The 22,769-nt window shown below is 49.3% G+C and overlaps 1 protein-coding gene across 1 annotated transcript in view; it reads right to left on the bottom strand.

Moving 5' to 3' along the window:
* Golm1 (golgi membrane protein 1) overlaps window positions 1–18,604 on the bottom strand; it is a 39,107-nt gene extending 20,503 nt beyond the window's left edge. The window contains exons 1-3 of the mRNA XM_032885051.1: window positions 18,499–18,604; window positions 8,501–8,650; window positions 7,331–7,510 (exon numbers count right to left, since the gene is read on the bottom strand). Coding sequence (XP_032740942.1) covers window positions 7,331–7,510; window positions 8,501–8,629 — 309 coding nt within the window. The 5' untranslated portion in view covers window positions 8,630–8,650; window positions 18,499–18,604. The remainder of the gene's footprint in view (window positions 1–7,330; window positions 7,511–8,500; window positions 8,651–18,498) is intronic.
* Between the last annotated feature and the right edge of the window lie 4,165 nt (window positions 18,605–22,769).

Here is a 22,769-nt window from a genome sequence, read left to right as displayed (position 1 = left end):
CCTGCCAATCCCTCCTACAATCCTACCCCAATTCTCTCCTGTAGAATCTACTGAACTCCCACCTAATTGCAACAAAATGGCTTTTTACCTCAGGCACTTCAAAAGCCACCTGACAGGAGAGGTCACCTTTCTCCCCTGCTGCCCACCTGACTGGTCTATTTAACCTTCAAGTCTGCAAACTTCTGGCCACCCAAGTCCCAGAGTTCGAGCTCCTTCTCCTTCCTGGTTTAGCATACCCTTTGGGAATGAGCTCCTCCCTGCACTGTAACACTCCCCTCTTCTCAGGACAGCCATTAGTGACCCGCCATCCTGTCTCACCCACTTCTATCCCAGGCTCTTCCAAGTGAGGTAAAAACAGAATGCTTCGTGGCACAACGGCCCTCAGACCATGCCCAGCTGTTTGGTAGAGGATGCCCTGGACCTGCCTTAGTGTGTGCTTCGGTACATTTTATCCAGCCTTCCTTCCTGCATATAAAGTCTGGGAAGCTCAATTCCACTTTCCACAGTCGTTCCCAGTAAGGCTTTGATACCAGCAAGAAGCACTCACGTGGGTGAGTGGTTCCCCCACAGAAGCAAATCTGTCTGGATCATTTTCTGCTCCTTGTAGTCACTGGTTCACCACAGTGGACTGGGGTGGTTTCTATTTTGGTCTGTTGCTGGTTCCCTGTCTGGGACAAGTAGATAAGCTATCTCCAGAAACAGTGTCACTCAGGGAGAAGCCAGGGAGCTAACAGCACTTCAGTGCACCCTAGGTCCTGTAAGTGACTCACCCAGCCAGAGGCCCAGTCTTTCCACCCCCCCACCCCCCCCCTGGTTGCTCCAGATTTTGCAGTAGCTGGAATCAAATCCAGTTCCTACCAGGAGCTGTTCATCTGCCAGCTCCTCTTGCACACAAAGCAAGGAACAGGCTTTGGCAGCTTCTTCTCAGACCTGCTCAACAACTTCATTTCCATCACAAAGGAAATGCACTCTAAGGATTTTCTTTGTGCCCCTAGGGCAAATTAACTCACACACAAAAAGTGTAAATGTCAAGGCAGACACACAGCTGCTGGGCCAGCCAAGCAGAGGATGCCACAGACACTGACAGAAGCTATTTCTGACTAAGGTTTGGCGAGCAAACATTAGCAAAATGGCAGGAAGATCTGCGTTTGTCCAGACAGTGCTACTTGGTAACCAAGGATCTCCAGCCTCTTCTTCTAGGGGGGCCAGACAGTAAATACCCTGCCCCTGAGCCAAGACCCCAGGACATTATCAGCCCCCAATCAGTCTTCGGACAGAAACACAATAGAATGAATTCAACCAACCTTAGGAGACAATGCAGAGAAGCACAAGTGAATATTTGCAGGCTTCTGTCAATGATTAACCGCCCCCCCCTTCCACTCCCAAGCTCCGTTGCCTCTCACAGCTTTAGAGACTTGTTTTAAGCAGAATACAGGCTCCTGCCTACAATCCTAACACTCCAGCGGCTGAATTGAGGACCATGTCCCAAGTCTAAAGAGAAGTAAATTAATGAATAAAGACAAATTTGTTTTATATGTACCCATATATGCACCTGTTAAAGGAAAATGCTGAGTTGGGAATCATGGCTTATGCCACTAATCCTAGTACTTGGGAATCTGAGGCAGGAGGATTGCCGTGAGTTTAGGACCAGCCTGGGCCACATAGTAAGTAAGTTTCAGGTCAGACTACCTCCAAAACATGGGGCTGGAGAGATGGTTAGCAGTACAGAGGACTTGCTGTGCAAGTTCAGGTCCCGGTAGCCATGTGACAGACAGGAGGACTGTGGCAGCCGGTTGATCTTCAGCCTAACTGACAAGCCACAAGCCCAGGACAGGAGAGACCCTGTCCCTAAGGTATAAGCAGAGGACATCGACAGAGGAGGTCACCCCAAGCACTCCTGTGGCATCTGCTCTGCACCCACAGAGACATCCGTGTGCATAAACACATTTTTTTTTCTTTTTCTTTTTTCGGGGCTGGGGAATCGAACCCAGGACCTTGCGCTTCCTAGGCAAGCGCTCTACCACTGAGCCAAATCCCCAACCCCCGCATAAACACATTTTTAAGAAAAAGAAAACTCCACTAAGAAATGAGGGCCGCCAGCCTTAAGCTATGAGAGTGGACAAACTCTCTGGGTTTAAGCCACTAACTCTGTGGCCATTTGATATGGCAGATCTAGCAGACACAGGCCTAAGGTCTTCTTCCTCTTGGCACCTGGCCAGCGAGAGGAGGTTGGGCAGGTGTGTGGGAAAGACAAGTCCTGCTGTTGCAACCCAGTGAGCTCTTGGGTGACAGGTGCGGTTAATGGACCCACGGCCAAGACCTCAGATGACGGTCAGCAAAGCCTTTGGGAACCCCAAGCCCCAGAGGGTATAGGAAAAACAAACTGTTCCCACAAAGCGTGTTCTACAGGGATTTAACCACCACTTCAAAGTAACCTGAGAGGCAGGGACAGAAGCCAGGCTGTACCTGTGTCCGTTCTCCTGAATCAAAGGCACAGCTCTGAATTCAGAACAGTGCCCTGAGTGGGTGGCCACAGCTCGGTCTGGAAGCTGTGCTGGTGCCTGGGCCTGAGATGTGGCGGGTGAGCCAGCCCGACAACTTATGATTAAAAGTGCTGTGATGGCTGACGATTCTGAGCAAATACAGAGTGTGTTCTTGTGAAGACTGAGACAATAGAGTTTTATGACTGAGAATAAAAGAGAGCCCTACATGAAGCTGAAGGTGCCCTAAAAGGCTGGACCACACAGACGCTGCTTGAAACACCTATGCTGCGTCAGCTTGAAGGGTTTAAATGGCCCACTATGGGGAATGGCTGCCCACTGTGGGGAACGGAGGCCCACTGTGGATAAACTGAGAAAATGAATTAACACAAGAATGCTATGATATCACCCAAGGGGTAGTGGGCTCTTTTAATATGGTTTCTTCAAACTGGATGATCCTTACACAACAAAAATGTCCTGTGGGATTTTCTTTCTAAAGACTTGCCACTGAACCTGGGCACCCAGCATGCTTAGTAATCACTGTGCTGCTGAAACGCATTCCTACCCCAGCTGAAGACTTTATCACCTTCCCTTACTTGCATGCCAGGCAGCTCTAATCCAAAGAGCAGTAAAACCTCAAAGACAGACGTGTTCTAAGGTGGGATTTACACTGGCTTCAAACTCCTGGGCCCAAGAGATTCTCCGTTGCCGGGGCGATAGGCAGGCATGCGCCCTCAAGCTGAATGCAGACCTCTCACCTTCAACGAACTCTGAGTTTGGAGGCTTTCGGTTTCCCAGCTGTTCAGCTGGGAAAGTCTGTGCAATATACATGTACGGAATTTAAACATTCAAGACTGAAAATGCTCCTTTCTAGTCCTGAGCCATTTTAGAGAAGGGATACTCAACCAAAATGATTCAAAGATCACAGTCTCCGGGATATGGCTCAAGTTCTCAAGACGGGGAATCCGGGTTGGTCAGTGCCTGGGCCAAGGTCCAAATCTGCTCTCGGAGCACGGCCACCTATCTATGTGAGTGATGGCAACGTGGGGAAGATCATCTATGGAGGACGGATTAGTCGAGGCTATCAGTAACATAGACACGATTGTCTCCCAACAAACTGCCCATCAGCCAGCTAGGATTTGTCCCTCCCTCCACACTCCCTCACACCGCCGCTGTATGCTGTCTTCTGTGTTAACCCCACAACTCATTTGGGAAAAGACTTCTGCATCTAAAAAATTATGATCATCCAAATATTTGAGAGAGTCTCCCCTTCCTCCAAAACTGAACGGAGGTTACCTAAAACACAGGGTCATGGGCTTCCACTCATCCAGTAACCAACTAGAGCTTCTTATGAAGTGTCAGCTAACATCATGAAAGACCTTAAACGGTCTGGCACTATTTCGGGGACTGTCATGGCTTGAATATGCTTGGCCCCAGGAGGGGCACTATTTGGGGGTGTGGCCTTATTGGAGTAGGTGTTTCGCTGTGGGCTTTAAGTCCCTCACCCTAGCTGCCAGGAAGCCAGTCTTCTCCTAGCAGCCTTCAGATGAAGATGTAGAACTCTCAGCTCCTCCTGCACCATGCCTGCCTGGATGCTGCCATGCTCCTGACTTGATGATAACGGACTGAACCTCTGAACCTGGAAGCCAGCCCCAGTTAAATGTTGTCCTTTATAAGAGTTGCCTTGGTCATGGTGTCTGTTCACAGCAGTAAAACCCTAACTAAGACAGGAACTAAATAGTTCTAACTTAGACGGGAACAGTGAGGAGAGAACGAAATATCAACAGAAACTAAGGGCCAATTGATGTGATGTCGAGGGGACTTTGGGACCAACATGATAGGTCATGAAAATGGGTTTCATGATGCTGGAGAGCAGGCCTCAGTTAAGAGCACTCAGGGCTTTCCACTAAGACCTGGAGTTCTACTCCCAGCATGCCCATGGTGGCTCACAGCCATCTGAACTGCAATTCCAGGAGACCTGACAACTTCTTTAACCTCTGTGGGCTCCAGGCAGCAAGAGACACACAAAGATACACACGGGCAAGACGCTCATACAGACAGAACAAAATAAAGCTTAGAAAAACAGGTTTCTGGGGTTGGGGATTTAGCTCAGCGGTAGAGCACTTGCCTAGGAAGCGCAAGGCCCTGGGTTCGGTCCCCAGCTCCGAAAAAAAGAACCAAAAAAGAAAAAAAAAAAAAAAAAGAACCAAAAGAAAAACAGGTTTCCTATACAGTCCAGCCAGTCAGCACCGGGATTTCTCCTTGGATCTTCCAGGTTCCTTTAATTTACAAGGACAAAGTTTACCTTGGGAGTCAGTGCAAACATTGACATATACGCCCTTTTTATATATATATAAAAACGGAAACAATGGAGTCACAAAGCAAATTTAACACATGTAATAACACTCAATTATTTTTCATTTCTGGAGGTGGGCAGAACGTAGTAAATTCCTGTCACAGCTCGATAATGAATCTAGACTGTGCTTGGGAAAACTCCACAAGCATCAGACACTCCAAGAGCCCAGGGAGCAGGGCAGAACAGCTCACAACAGCCATCTGTCCACGGAGGGAAGCTGAGAACCAGGAAGGTCACCTTAGTGGGGAGTGCCTCATCAAACATCAGCTTAAGGAGGGTGTGGCTGTCCCAAGGGATGAACTAGACATGGCCTCAGCAAGGAACTCAAGAGGAAACTGACCACAGGGTGACAGAGGCCTGGGCAAACACCTGAAACATGAATGAAAGCGTGTACTGTTTTTGGATGTGTGGAAGTCCAGCAATGTTCTTTGGAAGGCTAGATAGTCAAGCTCACGGCACCAGCTTTAGAGGTAGGAGAGAAAGAGGAAGACTGAGGAGGGCCGGGCACAACCCAACTTTATCAATTATGATGACGCTTTTATGGTATCTGGGGGCCAGGCCTGGTACTTTGTACACGCCTTGTGAGCGCTAAAGTTACGCTTTCAGTTGTGCTTAAAAGATCTATAAACGAAACAAAATGCTTCTATCCTGTAAGCCCCGCTCGCCTAGGTCGGATAACTCCTGGGATGCTGGGGGTTATTGATCACACAGCAAGCCGAGTGTTTTCTCTTCTGCAAACAAGGTTGGTTGCTCCAACTACACAGGATGTGCCTGATCACACAGAGGTGGGAGGTACGTCTCGATGTATGTTCACCCCTGGTTGGATGAAGTCTAGAAATACTTGGCTTTGTGGGTTCTGCCTTTATAAGCACCAGACTAATATGATTTGTAGCCATTCTCTGGGAATCTGAGGTATAGATCTGGTAAGTGTCCATTGTCCTGGTCGGTACTTAGCAAAACTTGGTTCAAATTTGGCTTAAAAATTACGGTAGTAGTCTCATTCTTGCCCAGGGAGATTAACAACCTGTAATGCCACCATTTGGGACGCAGAGGCAGGAGGACACAGAATTCTCAGGTGGCCTAGGACACAAAGACCCTGTCTAAACGTGTAACATTTGAGTGGAGCCCACACGTGTAAGATTACCGTTGGGTCCTCCAGACACGGAGCTTCTCAAGTGGAACCTCCTATTTGCTCAGTGCCCTGGTCCATGTCACAGACTCCTGAGCAAGCTGGTGCTTCAGTGAGAAGGACCCCAAGACCCACCTCATTCAAATCTCAGCAGGGCAGCAATGTGGATGAAAGGCATAAGGTGAAAAAAGGGTCTAAGCTGTCATGGCTTCCGCCGACCCCAGGAAGTGTGAATAAACACAGTCTGGTTCAGGGGCTCGATTGGTGCCTCAGCGATTAAGATCGGTGGCTGCTCCTACAGGGGACCTGAGTTCAGCTTCCACCACATACAGGGCAGTTCACAACCATCTGTAACTCCAGCTCCAGGGCATCTAGAGCCCTCTTTTGGCCTCTTTGGATACCAGGCACATACAGGAGCACTTACGGGCAGGAAAAACATTCATACACATAAACTAAAATATGAAAATCTTTTTTTAAAAAGTAGCTTAGTTCGACATTTTTGTCAACTCGTTTAAAGGAATCTTACTGGCTTTTACTCTTAAATCATTCACGCAGAGGAGGGAAGGGAAGTGGCAAGTTACCCCCGCCCCCTACTCAGTTAGGAAAAGTTAAAAACGCTGAGAAGACCCTGGGTCAGCTGATCACAGTGTTTTGAGCAACTAGATAAAATGTGGGGACACGGGAATGCGTGAGCAATCTTTCAGAAGTTAGTCTTTGAGCCCTGATACCCAGAGAGTCTGGGACAATGCATGTATTGCTTTAAGTTTTCCGCCATGAGCTCTAGGGTTAAGTTCAGACCACACCATGGGCATAAACAACAGAGACTCTGATAGACTGACGAAAGCCCGGCAGCTGAACAGCAAGCTGTGAGACTCTCAGGGGAGCTGACGCTGGCCAAGGGTGTCACCTTTCATCACCCACTCTGCTGGGGAAACGCTTGGGGCCACTAGCACTTCGGATCAAGGTTTCTCAGAGTTTAGCATCTTTCCACGAACTTAACTCATTCATACCTGTCCCTAAATCCACACCTGTGTGAGTCAGGTACTTAAAAGTCCCAGAACGTAGCACACCTCAGATATCAGACGGTACCCAGCCATGCATGTGACCCTCACAGAGAACGGAAGGAAAGCCAGCACCCCCTGGAACACGACTCCCAAAACTTCAGCCCAAGACTGCTTCCCTACCAACTTAGGCCAGTGAATACTGAAGTCACTGAACATACTTGACAACTTAATTAGTTACGATTAAACCCTATTTGTTGGACCCTCAAGCCACCGTTCAACCATTAAGCAGCCTCACGTGGCTAGTGTGCTGCAGGGGGGCTGGCTACTCAGGAAAGGGCAACGGGGAAAGGGTAGGCCTTGCCTTCTCGTCCTGGTGTAACTTGTTGACATTCTCCAGCTGGAAGCTGTGGCTGGACTGGATCCTGTCAAGTTGCTCTCGCTGCTTCTGCAGTTCACCCTGAAACTCGTTCTTCTTCAGCTCTACGGCACCTCGCTCTGCGGCCGCCCTGCGGACCCGGCCTTCCAGCTCTACGATGCGTGTCTAGAAGAAACCCACAGCTGTGAAGATCCAAGTCACCCAGCTGAGACACTACCAACTCCCTCAGCAAAGGTGTCACAGGACCAAAGCTTGCGGCCCAGCAGCCAATGACCTAGCCATTGAGGGAGGGGTGGGCATATTCTCTGCAGGACAAAGTCAGGCAGATCAAAGACAACCGGGAGACTGTCATTGTTTCATGGCTTAGGTGGGGTTCCTACTGCCTTGATAAACACCACGACCAAAAGCAACCTGGGGAGGAAAGGGTTGATTTGGCTGAACCATCCCAGTCACACACAGCCCATCTTTGAGGGGAGCTAAGGCAGAAACTCAAAGTGGTAGGAATATGGAGACAGGAACTGTAGCAGAGACCACAGAGGAGTGCTGCTTACTGATTTGCTCCTGCTGGCTTGCTCCATAGGCTTTCTTTCTGTACGACCGCCCAGGGGTGGGTGGCATGTTCTGTCCGGTCAATATCTAATATCTGCACAACCCCACACTGGGATAGGCTTACTCACATCAGTCACTAACAAATGCCCACAGCGTTTTCTCAACCGTGGTCCCCTCTTTCACAGAGGACTCTTTAAAACAAGCAGCCATGGCAAACCCAACCAGGACGGCATGGCCTCATCTACGATTGGGAACCTAAAATTACCACCCACGTGACCCTTGGTTTCTCCAGTGAACTGACAGACAGGAATGGACAGTGTCCAGTTCACCTCTGCCAGCCAACATTCCAGTTCCTCGTAAATATTGAACCGGGGAGCAGAGTGAGGTCTGACCTGCGACTCAGTAGTCACAGAGCACGCAGTACTGGGCTGGAGGGAGGGGCCTGCTTGGGGGAGGGGAGTTGGTGTGGAGAGCTAAGAATACCATTAGCACATGCTGTCAGAACCCAAAGTATTGGCTGACAATAAACAGGGATCCCATGGCACTGCCCCCTCGGCTGCTTTAAACATTTAGTACTTGTCCATCCACTCTAAAGAAACGAAATACCTGGAGTTCCACGCTTCTGGAGCTGGCAATCCAGTAGTTGAAGCCGAGGACGATGACACAGGCCACCAGGGCAGCCAGGATAAGGGGTGGAGACTTCATGCTCCGACGCCCATTTCCCAATCCCATCATCTTGGAACCAGGGCTGAGAACCTGCCAAATGAAAAAACACGAGTTTCCACACTGAGGCTAGCATCCCCGAAGCAGACCACAGCCATCTTGGACAAGAAGGCAACCACGTGAGCGCTCTCTCTCTCTCTCTCTCTCTTTCTCTCTCTCTCTCTCTCTCTCTCTCTCTCTCTCTCTCTCTCTCTCTCAATCTCACACACACACACACACACACACACACTGAGTGGGGGGGAGAGGGAGAAAGAGAGAGAGAGAGAGAGGGAGAGGGAGAGAGAGACAGAACCATTCATGAAGAGGATATACCAACGCCCAAAGCCCAAAGGTCTAGGCGCCAGAATGGAGAGCCAGTACTCGAGGGTGAGGCCTGTGGCTCGGCACCACACAGGGACCCAGACACAATAAGCTGAGAGTCCTCAGCGTGAAACCATAGCTCTTCCACCCAGTTGCTCTCTGCGTAGTGGGCACAGCATCTCCACTACTCATGCTTGCAAACAGGAATGGAGACCCTTGTTACCTTGTTTCCATATCACGCCTTGTTACCTTGTTTCCCTATCACGCCTTGTTACCTTGTTTCCCTATCACGCCTTGTTACCTTGTTTCCCTATCACGCCTTGTTACCTTGTTTCCCTATCACATGAGAAACCCAACATTTTTCAAGGCTTCCAGAGAGGCTTTAAGTTGGCCCTAGGAAAGGGAGGCCTTGGCCTTTTGCCCTCACAGAATAGCTGCCATCCAGCAAAGGAAGAATACCAGGCTAGAAGTGAGTGTCACTGCCCCAACAGGAAGCAGAGAGGGACAGGGATGGGAGGCTGGCTAAGATGAGATAGGACCCACGAGAGCCTGCAAAAAAAGTCCTATGAAACCAGGAGTCAAAATAAGCCTTTCCTTAAATCCATTCCATCCAGAACTTTGGTTACAGGGACAGGAAAAGGATAGACAGGTTGGTGACAGACAGCAAGTCTTCTCTTTATTGCAGGTGTCCTGATGTCTGTTCTCCTTTGAGTCCAGTGTCTGCTGAGACAGAACTGACAGTCATCCCTAGAGCATGGCTTGTGAGTGTGACCCCAGAAAAAGGAACTTTCTCAGTGTGGCCCAGAGCATGACGGCCTGGGAAGGTTTGCAAACCGCAAAGTCCAGACGACCAGCCTGCTGATGGGAACAAGGGCTTCAGGTAGGAATGTGGCTATGCAGGAGAGCCCAACATGAGCTGGCAAGGCCACACAGCGGATCACTGAGGGACAGAAATGGAGAGAAGGGGCCAAGATGGGTGAGGGCTGCAGCTTGTATCCCTTGCTTTTCTTCCCCCACTGCAGACTTTATAAAATCTAAACCACCTAAACCCTGCAAACCTCCCCGCCCCAGGCTCTCCTGCAGTAAACACTCGAGCCATCTCTGACTTTGGTGGTGGGAGTGGGAGAACAGGTCTACTATATAGACCATGCTAACCTCTGAGAGAATGGGTCTACTGTGTAGACCAAGCTGGCCTCGAGCTCTTAAGCCTCCAGTCCCAGCCCCCACAACTGGATAAAAGTCTCCACAAAACAGAGAAGCCACAGACACCCATGGTGGGCTTTCAACTACCGACTTTACTATATTTAAAAAAAACATTAAGAGATAAGTTTGCTTGTTTTTAAAGACAGGGTCGCACTCTGTAGTTCCGGCTGGCTTTGAATCCTCTGGGATCCTCCTGCTGTAGCCTCCCAGGGCTGGGCTCACAGGCCTCAGTGGCTACTAGAAAACAGAAAGGCTTCTGAGGGCGCAGCTCAATGCACCGTACCAGCAAAGCCCTGAGTTAGGTGCTCAGCACCCAGTGGACGTCCCCAGGTAACCCTTGTTGTCGCTTTTGTTTGGTGTTTATTATTGTTGTTGCTTAGATGGGGTCTCTCTGTGTAGCACTGGCTGTCCTGGATCCGTAGTAGACCAGGCTGGCCTCAAACTCAGAGAGATCCACCTGCCCCTGTCTCCCAAGTACTAGCATTAAAGGAGTATGACACCACACCTGGCCAGGTGTGAGACAGAGGGAGGGGAGAGACTACGACAGCAAGTGACCTATCAAATTCATTGTCACTTTCTAAAACTTTTCCTTTTTTAGGCCAGCTGGTGGTGGTGTACACCTTTATTCCAAGCCTTTGGGAGGCGGAGGCAGGTGGATCTCTGGGAGTTCAAGGTCAGCCTGGCCTACGGAGCAAATTCCAGGGCAGCCAAGTTTACACAGAGAAACCCGGCTTCAAAAAAAAAAAAAAAAAAAAAAGATGTTTTTCTTTTGCACAGAATTTTTTATCGTATAGCTAAATACTTGTGAGCACTCAGATGAGAAGAATCTGGATAGCCTTGCTTGCCGTTAAGTTTTCTGTCAGCTTGCCCCGGCTCTGGACGTCTGGGAGGAGGAACCGAGTAAGAGCAATACCTCCTTCAGATTGCCCTGTGCATGGCTGTGGTACATTTTCTTGATTAATGATTGATGTGGGAGCTCAGCTCAGCTCAGCTCAGCTCAGCTCAGCTCAGCTCAGCTCAGCTCAGCTCAGCTCAGCTCAGCTCAGCTCAGCTCTGCTCTGCTCTGCTCTGCTCTGCTCTGCTCTGCTCTGCTCTGCTCTGCTCTGCTCAGCTCACAGTGGGCTGTTCCACCTTCAGATAAGTGGTCCTGGCTTGTATCAAAAAGCAAACTGGGCAAGCCATGGAACGCAAGCCAGTAAGAGGCGTTCCGATGTGCCCTCTGCTCTGGTTCCTGCTCTGGCTTCCTTCAGAGATGAACTGGGGCCTGCAAGTCAAATAAAAATGTTTCCTCATCAAGTTGCTCTTGGCCTCAGTGTTATCGCAGGAGCAGGAGCCTGCCTAGGTCACAAAGTCACCAAATCTCAGTCACACCTCTGTCCTACCCACAGGATGGGCTCCACCCAAATCCAGCGGGCAAGCGGGCAGCTAGTTCAAAAGCCACTGAGATGAGCAACCTTCCTGCATAGCATTGGTCTCGAGCCGTCCCTGAGGCAGAGATCAGCAAGCTGCAGCCCACAGCTGACAGCCGGCCGTTTCTGTATGCACAGTTTTACTGATGTGGCCATCTTCCATAACTGCTTTCCAGCTGTAAGGCGGAAGTGAACACTTAAATCAGACACCTCTGAATAGGACCATTGAGGGGTTTAAACATTAACGATCTTTAAACTTAGTCACAAACTTCCTCTCACGGAGGCTTAAGGTTAAGTCCACGAAGTCTGGTTAACTTCCTTTTTAAACTCACCAGGAAGCCCAGAGGCTACCTTCCTCTCACTTCCTCGTCCCCAGCTGTAAACACTGTGCTTCCCCCAATGCTGGGTGTTTATAGTTTCTAGAAATGCTAAAAAAGAGAAAAAAAAAATGGCCACACAACTGGACGTGGTGAGGTATGCCTGGCACTCCAGGTCTCAGGAGGATGAGGCAGGATTTTATGAATTCTAGTCTAGCCTGGGCTACTGGGGGAGTCCCTTTCACAAAACAAAACAGCCCCCACCCTGTATCCATAAGAAAGTTTTAGTAAACACAGTACTGAACTTTACTGGCACACTAGTCCCTTCATGCCAAGAGCCTTGGTGGATACCCGCTTCTAGGATGATGGTGCCATCCCTATCATGGACGGCTTAGTGTCTGCAAACATCCTGTGCTTCTCACAACTCCCACGGTGCTAATGCTGAGTCCTCCAAGGAGCCTGTGCTGCTTAGAAAAGGACATTTAAAAAAAGAAACGAACAAAAAAAAAAAAAAAAAAAAAAAAAAAAAAAACCTGTGATCTTTGTGCATTGCCTGGCTCCCTCAGAGGTCAGAGAGGACATCAGATGCCCTGGAACTGGAGTTAAGGGTGGTTGTGAACCAACATGCAGTGCTAGAAACCAAACGCAGGTTCTCTGCAAAAGCAACAAGTACTCCCAAGCACTGAGCCATCTCTCCAGACCCAGGCTAACAGCTCCTCAGCGTGGTTACTGGGCCAGCATTAGAGCTGTTGGAAACGCAAGTTTTCTGACTCAAGGCAAACCCATGAGATTCCAGGACTCTGGCCAGGACATGGAACCCAGAGATGTGGCTGGAGGCCACACCTGTTCCTGTTAGCTCCCTCCAGACAGGGTCAGCATGGCATCTGGTTAGCCACCAGAGAAAGTGACCCATTTATCTTTGAGGAATATTTCTATTCCCCTGCCCATTTGGGAGTTGAGGTTTGGTTCGTTTTCTTAGCTCTTTCGTGGCCTTCTGGCTTTCTTCAAGAGATACCACCGCTGCCGCCTCTCTGTACAGAACAGCCCGTCCTCCCACCCCTAGCCTACGACGGTCTGTCCTGTGTGTGTGCGCGGGCAAAAACTGTGACATTGCTCTGTTTAAAACAGCCATGTGGGGGTTGGGGATTTAGCTCAGTGGTAGAGCACTTGCCTAGCAAGCACAAGGCCCTGGGTTCAGTCCCCAGGTCCAAAAACAAACAAACAAACAAAAAAAAAAAACAAAAACAAAAACAAAAAAAAACAAAAACACACACACACTAAAACAGCCATGTAGTCTGAGGTTCGTCTCTGTCTTGATCAGACCCTGCACACGTGCGGGCAAGGCTAACGGGCTCATCAGAATGAACCCAGTGCAGCCCTGTCTCTGCAGGAGCTACAAAAGTGAAGCAGGAAAGAGGGTGAGGGATGTAGGGGGTAACCTAGTAACCTAGTAACCTAGTAACCTGTCTGCTATCTCAGTACCAGCATCAGGAGGAGGAGACACTAAACACCAGACCCCCAGTCCTGCTGTCAGGAAAACCAGACAAATCAATTATTTGACTAGTAATAAAATCCTGTCCCTGCAAGAAATCAGCGAGGCAGAAATTTTAAAAACTGGTAACAGCCAATGAGCCATCTTAAAGCCTCGGCTTCCCAAATTACACTCCTCAAGGCCTATAGCCCTGGCCAGTACCTTATGGAGAAGGATCACCCAGCTGAGCGTACCAACTCAGAGAATCACTAGCAGGAGTAAATCAGTGTTAACCTAGGGGGAAGATAAGTCACCAGCGTATGAACCATAGGGTGAAAAGTTACAGAGCAGCCAATAGGGAACGTTTCTGGTTTTGCTGGGGGAAAAAAATGTTCTTTTATGACATCCAGTGCATGAGTATATTTTCCAATATTACAGACAGAAAATGCATAAAAGCAAGGCCACAGATAAGTTATATGATGAAGTGGAGTCCCCTCCCTGTTATTCTGTCTCACTGCCCCTCGGTGAACACGCTTCTTAATTCAAAAGTAAAATGGTGAAAACATACAACGTAAGAGAGAAAGACTGAAACTCCAGCAGACTTAAAGCTGCATTCCGCAGCATTTTACAGCCACCATGTTTGGTACAGCTACTGCGCTGTGTGTACATCATCAAGTAGAGTTGGTCCCCTTCACGACAAGGCTGCCTTGGCTAGACTCTGCCACCCAAAGAACAAGCAAGGTGGCTGAGGAAGGTCTCCAGCCCAGAGAGACAGAAAAATCATGCCACTCGAGTTCGGTAACTGAGAGGGTCCATTTCTACTTCAAACCTCCAGGCCAATCAGGAAGGACAACCCTAGGGTCCTGGTTTGCTTTCCACTGCGGGATAAACACCACAACCAAAAGCAACTTGGGGAGGAAAGGAGTTACATGTGACATCTATGTCCATCGCTGAGGGAAATCAGGGTAAGAATTCAGGGCAGGAACTGATGCAGAGGCCATGAAGGAATGAATGCTGCTTCCTGGTTTGTTCTCCATGGCTTAGTCAACCTGCTTTCTTGCCCAGGGATGGCCCCACCCATGGTAGATGGAGCCTTCCCACATCAATCTTTAATGAAGAAAATGCACCCCAGATTTGCCTACAGCCCAATCAAATGAAAGTGTTTTCTCAGTTGAGGGTCCCTCTTCCCTGATGACCCTAGCTCGTATCCAGTTGACCAAAAACCAACCAGCACCTCTGGGGTCTGTTGTCTGAAAAGACTATCAGGGAAAACATTCACCTTCAAGGGAAGGTTTAACCACAGACCTAACGGAGAATGCTCCCACCCAGCTTCCTGGGGATGAAATGTAAAAAGCGAAGGAACAGCTGTCTCCTCTGGGCACCTGCATCCCAGAGGGTATGGGAGATGCTGTGCTGAGTCAGGGAGGAAAAACATTGCCATCCAGTCACAGGGGACACACACACACACACACACACACACACACACGCATACACACACACACACATGCATACACACACACACACACAGACACACACACACAGACACACACACATGCATACACACACACACACAACACACATGCATACACACACACATACAGACACACACACAGACACACACAGACACAAACACACAGACACATACACACACAGAGACACACACAGACACACACATGCATACACACACACACACACAGACACACACACACACACACACACACACACACAGACACACACACAGACACACACACACATGCATACACACAGATACACACACACACACACACACACATGCATACACACACACAGACACACACACACACAGACACACACACACATGCCACACACACAGACACACACACAAACACACAGATACACACACACACATGCATACACACACACACACATACACATGCACACACACACACACACACACGCACACACAGACATACACACACACACACAGACACACACACACAGACACACACACACACACACATTGCACACAAAGCATCCACACTTCATTACTTCCCACCAAGTGTATTATAAAGCCATAAAATCCCGGCAGTATTATTATTACAGGTGGGTGCTAAAGTCTGCACGCCCTCTGTCAAAGTCACTGGTGTGCTGGCCCATGCACCGTGGGGTACACAGGCACACTGTAACTACAGGAAACCTTATGAAGAACAGCAAGCCTTCAGGACAGTCGTGGAAGGCCCAAATGAAACTTGTATAAGCAACACACAATAAAAAAAAAAAAAAGAAAAATAGGACGGGCAAGGCACAGGCTCCAAACACAAGCTGTACAAAGTAAAATCTGCACAATATATAAGCAGGCCCGACAGGAAATGCGCCCCAAATGAACAGAAAGGTCTGAGGCACGTCCTTTCCTTCTCTGACATTAACAGTAACCACAGCTGTCCTTCAGAAGTACCATGAGGTTAACTAGTTAGTGCGTGCATGTTATCCGCATAAAGGGAGCTAACGCAGAGGGAGGTGCAGAGGGGGACGCAAGCTTTGGGGATGAAAGGACTGATAAAAGAAGGGATGGAAAGAAGAGCAGACTGCAGCTATGGCCCTGTGTCTGTGACAATCTCTCCTGATGCATGGGTCAGGCTCTCAGAAGGTCTTGTGAGACCAGCACCTCACAAAGCATGAGAAGGCCTTTCCCTCTGGAGAGAATCAGGAAACACCCTAAAACTTCAAGCCAAGTCTCTCCCGACTAATTCCACCAATAACTTCAAAAACCTGGAAAGCAAAACTGTCTAGGATCCCCTGAGAAGGTTTTTAGGAGTGAAGCTGTCAACGGATTTTTTGTTTGTTTGTTTTTGTTCTTTTTTTTCCGGAGCTGGGGACCGAACCCAGGGCCTTGCGCTTCCTAGGCAAGTGCTCTACCACTGAGCTAAACCCCCAACACCTGTCAACGGATTTTTTTAAAGTGTTCAATACCACCTGCAGTTTCTGAGATTAAAGCTAAAGCCCGTGTGTGTGTGTGTGTGTGTGTGTGTGTGTGTGTGTGTGTGTGTGTGCTATATATACATTTACATGTTGATGTGCACACATGAGGGCCCTTCCGTGACCAGCATCTTCCCTAGGCTTTCAGTCTTTGGGTGAACCTGGATGCCACTGATTCAGCTGGTTAGCTGGCCAGACCCTCCAGGGCTTCTGTCCTGTCTCCCCGGCTGGGGTCACAACACAGGTCAGAGAAGTCCCAAGACTTTATACACACCCTGGCAGCATGTTAGGACCATTCTGCCTCCCTTTATTGTTTTCTTTCCCCAAACTAGAAATGCTTTAAGAGGAGGAGGAGGAGGAGGAGGAGGAGGAGGGAGGAGGAGGAGGAGGAGGAGGGGAGGGGAGGGGAGGGGAGGAGGGGGGAGGGGGAGGGGAGGGGAGGAGGAGGAAGAAGAAGAAGAGGAGGAGGAGGAGGAAGAAGAAGAAGAAGAAGAAGAAGAAGAAGAAGAAGAAGAAGAAGAAGAAGAAGAAGAAGAAGAAGAAGAAGAAGAAGAAGAAATAATAATGGATGGCATTTTTCATGTTAGGTCTTACAGTAAATGAATCTTTAATTTTTCTTAAGAGAAAAACAAAGCAGATGTGTAAAGACACTAGAGCCTCGCTCCCTCCCCTCACTACCTCAGGACTTCCAGGGCTGCTCAGAGGCCCAGACTTCCTGCAAGCTCCCTTCCCTGCCTTCCAGAGGCCCATTCCCAGGTTATCTTTACTATTTGGGGTACTTTCACAGGACAGAGGCAGGCCCTCCCTGCTGGAGGTGGCTGTGAAACACAAAGAGCTCACAGCTCTTTGTGCCCTACCCCTAAAAGCAAACAAATGCAAATCCTTCCCATCCCCCACCAGTAATTAAAAAGACTGGTCACCAGTAATTAAAAAGCAGATGGACTTCAAGGTTTAACAGCCAAAAAGGGTCGCGGCGTGTTGGCGTGTCCGTGTATCAAACCCCATCACCCCCGCCCCTGCCCCAAGCTCCTAGGCAAACATTTCTTTCATTTTTTTTTTTTTTTTTGCTACAAAACTCATTGATTTAAATGTGCAAAATTGGGTTGGGGATTTAGCTCAGTGGTAGAGCGCTTGCCTAGGAAGCGCAAGGCCCTGGGTTCGGTCCCCAGCTCCGGAAAAAAAATAAATAAATAAATGTGCAAAATTGTACAAATGTGCAAAAGTGTGCAGAACGTAATAATCATTCCTTAAGAGAGAGAATTAGGCTTAAAATCCAACGTATTTTTCTTAGCCTTTCCTAAGAATTCCACTAACAATTTCAGGAGCGCGTGCCCTGACAAGAGTCTTCATACTGACTACGGCTTTCTATTTGTAAAGGAAAATGACTCTTGCAGTAGCTGGGACTTGGTTGAACGCCTCTCTAAGATGAGTAGCAGAGGCTGCGATGCCCGGTGGCACCGCTTGTGGCTTCCCAGGCCTCCAGCCCTCACCTTCGGAAATACAGTTGTCCGAGTGACCCGCGCGATGGCCATTCATACAGGCTCAGCCATTGCACTGCTGCTAAACAGCTCATCAAACCTGTGTGCACTTCACCCCCGCTCCTAAAGAACGAACACTCCTCGGTATGTGAAAAAGTGTTAAGGACCCGAGACCCCCTAACCACACAAAGAAAGCCTCAAGCCTTGAAAATCTAAAAGAAAAAAAAGTTAGCACACTTTGAGACGATACCTGGAAACGGCTATCCTACAGTGACTTTCCCGACCTTGCTATTCTTAAATTGCTAGAAAGAACTCATCAAAAACTGGGATGGTTTCCAACCTTGTTTCACATTTTTCAAAAGCAATCTTTAACAATTTTAAATACAGTGTAGAAAAGAGTATCAAAATCCCAGCGACTGCTTCCAGAACAGACCAAAAGTTGCTCGGGTGTTCTGCCCTGCCAAGGAGCATCCTAGAAAGCCGGCTGCAGCTGCCGGTGACTGGGGACCGACCCTGGACCCGGAGGTCTCGGGGGCCACTTTGCAGGGTCTGCTCGGGAGGGAGGGGGCAGGAGGAGGGGGAGACAAAGGAAGGCGAGGACCAGGGAAGACAGTCAGAGGAGAGAAAGAGGACGAGGAGGGAGGGACAGAGAAGCGGGGGAGGCGAGGGGAGGAGGCGGCCGCCGAGAGGCGAGAAGCCGGAGCAGAGAGGCGGGCGGCGGCTGCGCTCATCCCACGGGAGAGCTCACCTGCAGGGCAGCGAGGCGCTCGGTCCGCTCAGCCGCGCGGTCTCCGCCGAGGACGCCCCGGGCGAGCAAGCGAGCGGGCGGGCGGGCACTTCCGGCGGAGCCGCAGCCCTGGTCCCGGCCCCTCGGCGCCGCCCTCCTCCGCCTGCTCTCCGACTTGCAGTCCTCCCTGCTTGCCACACTGCAAACGGTGACCCCCAAGGTAGCCTTAAAGCAGAATCTTTTTTCTTTCGGGACAGGTCTCACTATGTAGCTCAGGCTGGCCTCGAACTCCTGGAGCCCTGCCGACCTCTGCCTCCGAATTCTTAACTCTGGAGGCATTTACCAATCTTTGGTTATTACCATGCTCCTAAATTCTGACCCTGAACACTAGTGTCATCCACACGTTTTAAGCCTCTCCTTCTTAATACATGGCTAGGGCTGACAACAGTTGAAGACTCTTTCAAGGCTTCCCAGTTTTCCTCCCCGCGTAAGGAAGCCTGTTCTTCCCAGAGCATTTCCTGAATACAAACAAACAAACAAACAAACAAAATCTCTTGAGCAGTGACTGGAGTCACAATCACACCTGTAATTCCAACGCTGAGATGGAAAATGTTCTCGGTTTTGTTTTTTCAAGAGACAACTTGTGGTCATTTGACTGAGATCCCCACCACCACCATTACCTGACCTATTTGAAAGTTTGCTTCCTGGTTGATGAACTGTTTAGGAAGGATTAGGAGGTGCGGCGGGCGGGCGTTGTTGGGGTAGGTGTGTCACTGCTGGTGGGCTTTGAGGTTTCACAAACCTGTGCCAGGTCTAGTCTTCCCAGCCCTCTGCCTCCTGGTTGTGGATAAGATGTAAGATCTAGGGTTGGGATTTAGCTCAGTGGTAGAGTACTTGCCTAGCAAGCACAAGGCCCTGGGTTCGGTCCTCATCTCTGGGGGGATGAGGGGGGATGTAAGATCTGCAGCTCCAACAGATGCCTACCTACTGGTGATAGTCATGGACTCACCCTCTGAAACTAAGTGAGCCCCCAATTAAATCCTTCCTTTTTTTAAGTTGCCTTGGTCATGGTGTCTCCTCACAGCAAAAGAACGGTGACTAAGACAACTAGACAGGACTCTCAGAGCATAGGGAAGTTGTTAACAACACTCCTACCCAGTGGTTTATAATTAGAAACACCAAGACCTGTGTGGGCGGAGGAATTTTCTGAAGCCTTGAGGGTATTAATTCTGGATCAGCTTCCTAGGCTGTGTCGCCTTCTGAGGAGTTCTTCCCAGGGTGTTCTCCCTTCTGAAGGGGCTCTTGGTCACCAAAACAATACAGGTAAGTGTTGCTGCTGTTGATGGCAAGCCAGAACCAAACTTTAAGAACTGAACACGGCACAGTGTGGTTGCAGGACTTGGAGAAATCAAATGGACTGAGCAGGAAGTTCCCCAACTGGTTTTTACAGTGCTAGAAGGCACTACGCAGGCTGCTGAAGGGGAATTGTCACACCAGGCTAGGCTGGGGACTCTGTGTACCATGCTGTTAGTATTCCAGGCAAGATGTCGTACAATAGCGCACAGACTGTTCTGGATGCCTCCAGCGGCTTTCCCATTGGCTGGAAGTTTACAAGAAGGAATCTGACGCTTCAATTTCAAAGATGTCTTGAAGCAGCTTAAGCCCAGCCACAAATGAACAAAAAACCTACAAGGTCATGCCTCTCAAAGGTTCAAAATCGGGTGAAAGCCTAGAGATGAATCCCCTTGGGGTTTGTTGAGTAAAAGATAGACTGCGAAACCAGGATAACTTGTAAGATTGTGTCTTTGTTATTTCTCACAAAGCAGGGCGCCTCACTTGTTAGTTTGTAAGGTAGTCTGCGCTCAATCCCAATCCGTGGGCCTGCCATTCAAGGCTGACCCCCAACTGCAAATTTGCAATATAAACTACTTGGACTTCAATAATCTTCATCTCTGCACTCTTACTATGAAGTGAGACTCATGGTTCCTCACAAAATCCAGGTGGCAAAGCTACTGCTGTTGTTGAACAGATAGGAAGCACCTGTCAAATGGCCTCCTGACTACACCTGTTCCAGCCACCAGCCGCTCCCTTCGGGGATTGTCACCACAGATGTTTATATTTGTTGAAGATGCTGGCATGACTGTTGCTGTACCATGATGGTCCAGTCATCAGGAAGAAATCACCAGTTATCCGTATTGGCCCATCGGAGGTTCAAGGGATGCTGTGGAGGGGTGGGGGGAAAGGCTGGAGGAGCTGGAGGAAGGGGCAGACAGAAAACACCGTCCTGAGAGCAGAGCGGCCATTACATCTTCACCAGGACAGCTGTGAGTACTTGACAGTGCTGATCGATTAACGTTACCTCATAGAGGGGGAGGCCCTTGGTCCTCACCTGAGATAGCAACCAGGCCTTCCTATACCCCTCCCCTTACTTTGCTCATGATTTGAATGTTACCTCAGGAAGTGCTAAAACATATAGACTGGAGGAAGTCAAGGAGAGGGGGACTCCATTCTTGTGCAGCTATGGGACCTGTCACCATCCACACTAGGGTGAGACTTTTCAGTGCTGAACTGTGTTAGCAGCACCCATCCACCTGCCAGGGAGCTTGCTACATTGTTCTCTGAGTAAGACTTTGAAAGAAAACTGACTTTTCCTCCCCTACCAGCGGTTAAGCTCTTCAGCCAAGGAGGACTAATGTGACCCCCCACCCCCATTCTCTTTGGTCTGCTGACCTCGTGTGCAGGCAGCCACAGATGTGTGAGTTAAAGAGTGCCGTGACCCCCGCTTGTCCAGAAAACTGTTTACCCTCAAACCCCCCCCCCAGCCTTTGACCTTAGAATCTGACCACTCTTAGGAGTCTTGGAGGACTGGGTGTAATATAGATGTTTCATTTATGGCCCAGCGCTGCCCAGATACTTATTCTCTGAGCATTGACCAGTTCTGGGACTCTGTATTAAACATCGCCCACTGCACAAAGATGATTCTAGATGCTTCCCTGATGAGGCTAATTCAGTGATTCTTAACCCTGCTGTTCCCAGGTGTGTGTGACTAGGTGCTGAGACATTTGACGGAACTAGCTTTGTCTTTACTGAGAACCAAGTGTTTTCTGGTTTCACTGGGGTTTTCCTTTGTTTGTTTGGTTTTTTGTTTTGTTTTGTTTTTTGTTTTTGGCAAAAAGACTTGGTAAATGTCGATGTATATCTATATATTGTTTTTCTGTGTGCTTTCAGTCTGTGTAAGTGTTGCTCTCAACCTTCTTCTCACGCCTCTGTCTCCTTCGTCTTCCCGTGTCAATTGCTGGGTCCCAGCATCCAAGTGCAGCTGGCTGCCAGATGTGTTGGTGGTTTGTCTTCACAGCCCTGATCTGTCAGTCAAAGCAATGTCTTTCCCAAGCTGAGGGATGGGTGGTCTCTCAGCTTTCTCTTTCCTGGCTTAACACATTGTCTCAGGGTTTTACTGCTGTGAACGGACACCATGACCAAGGTAACTCTTATAAGGACAACATTTAATTGAGGCTGGTTTACAGGTTCAGAGGTTCAGTCCATTATCATCAGGCCAGGAACATGGCAGCATCCAGGCAGGCATGGTGCAGGCAGGGCTGAGAGCTCTACATCCTCATCTGAAGGCTGCTAGCAGAATACTGGCTCCCAGAGAGCTAGGACTAGGGTATTAAGCCCACAGTGACACACCTATTCTGTAGAGGGCCGCAATAACATTCGCCACCACTAGATGGCGCTGGCTTCCACTGAGCCCCACGTGGAAGGCCAGGTCAGTCAAGATGGCGCTAGCCTTTACCGCGCAAGCCGGCTCCCTATCGGGAGATTGGCTGTGTGCGCATGTGCAAGAGTGCCTTCATGCCAGGTCTTTGCCCATTTCCGGGGCGTACCTGATGAGGTCATGAGTAAGCAACCAATCAGGTGTGGGTGCGTGCAGGGGGATAAATAAGGGCGCCTGGCAGTATGTGGGCTTCCACCATGAGAGAGGAATAGACAGGAATAAAAGTCACTCATAGTAAGAATTTCTATGTCTCGCGTGCTCCTTGCCCGGCGGGGAAGTCGTGATGGGACATTTGGTGCCAAGAAACCCTGGATAAAAACATCGCTGGATTGCCAGGGAAGCCTCCATTTCGTGGGAGAAATTCAGAAGCTATGAGTGGGGTAAGACCCTGAGAGACCATGGCTAGCCTTGATCCGCTCCAACTCTTACCACTGCGGACCTTGCAGGTGCCCGCTGGGGTTGCTCTGGCAACCCTCGGCTTTTTCTATTGACCTTTGAGTTTCTAGCTACCACCAAA

The sequence above is a fragment of the Rattus rattus genome, chromosome 14 (assembly GCF_011064425.1).
Source record: "Rattus rattus isolate New Zealand chromosome 14, Rrattus_CSIRO_v1, whole genome shotgun sequence".
Taxonomy (NCBI): Eukaryota; Metazoa; Chordata; class Mammalia; order Rodentia; family Muridae; genus Rattus; species Rattus rattus.
The sequence above is the reverse complement of the archived record's forward strand: the minus strand, read 5'-3'. Positions and strand labels throughout refer to the sequence as shown.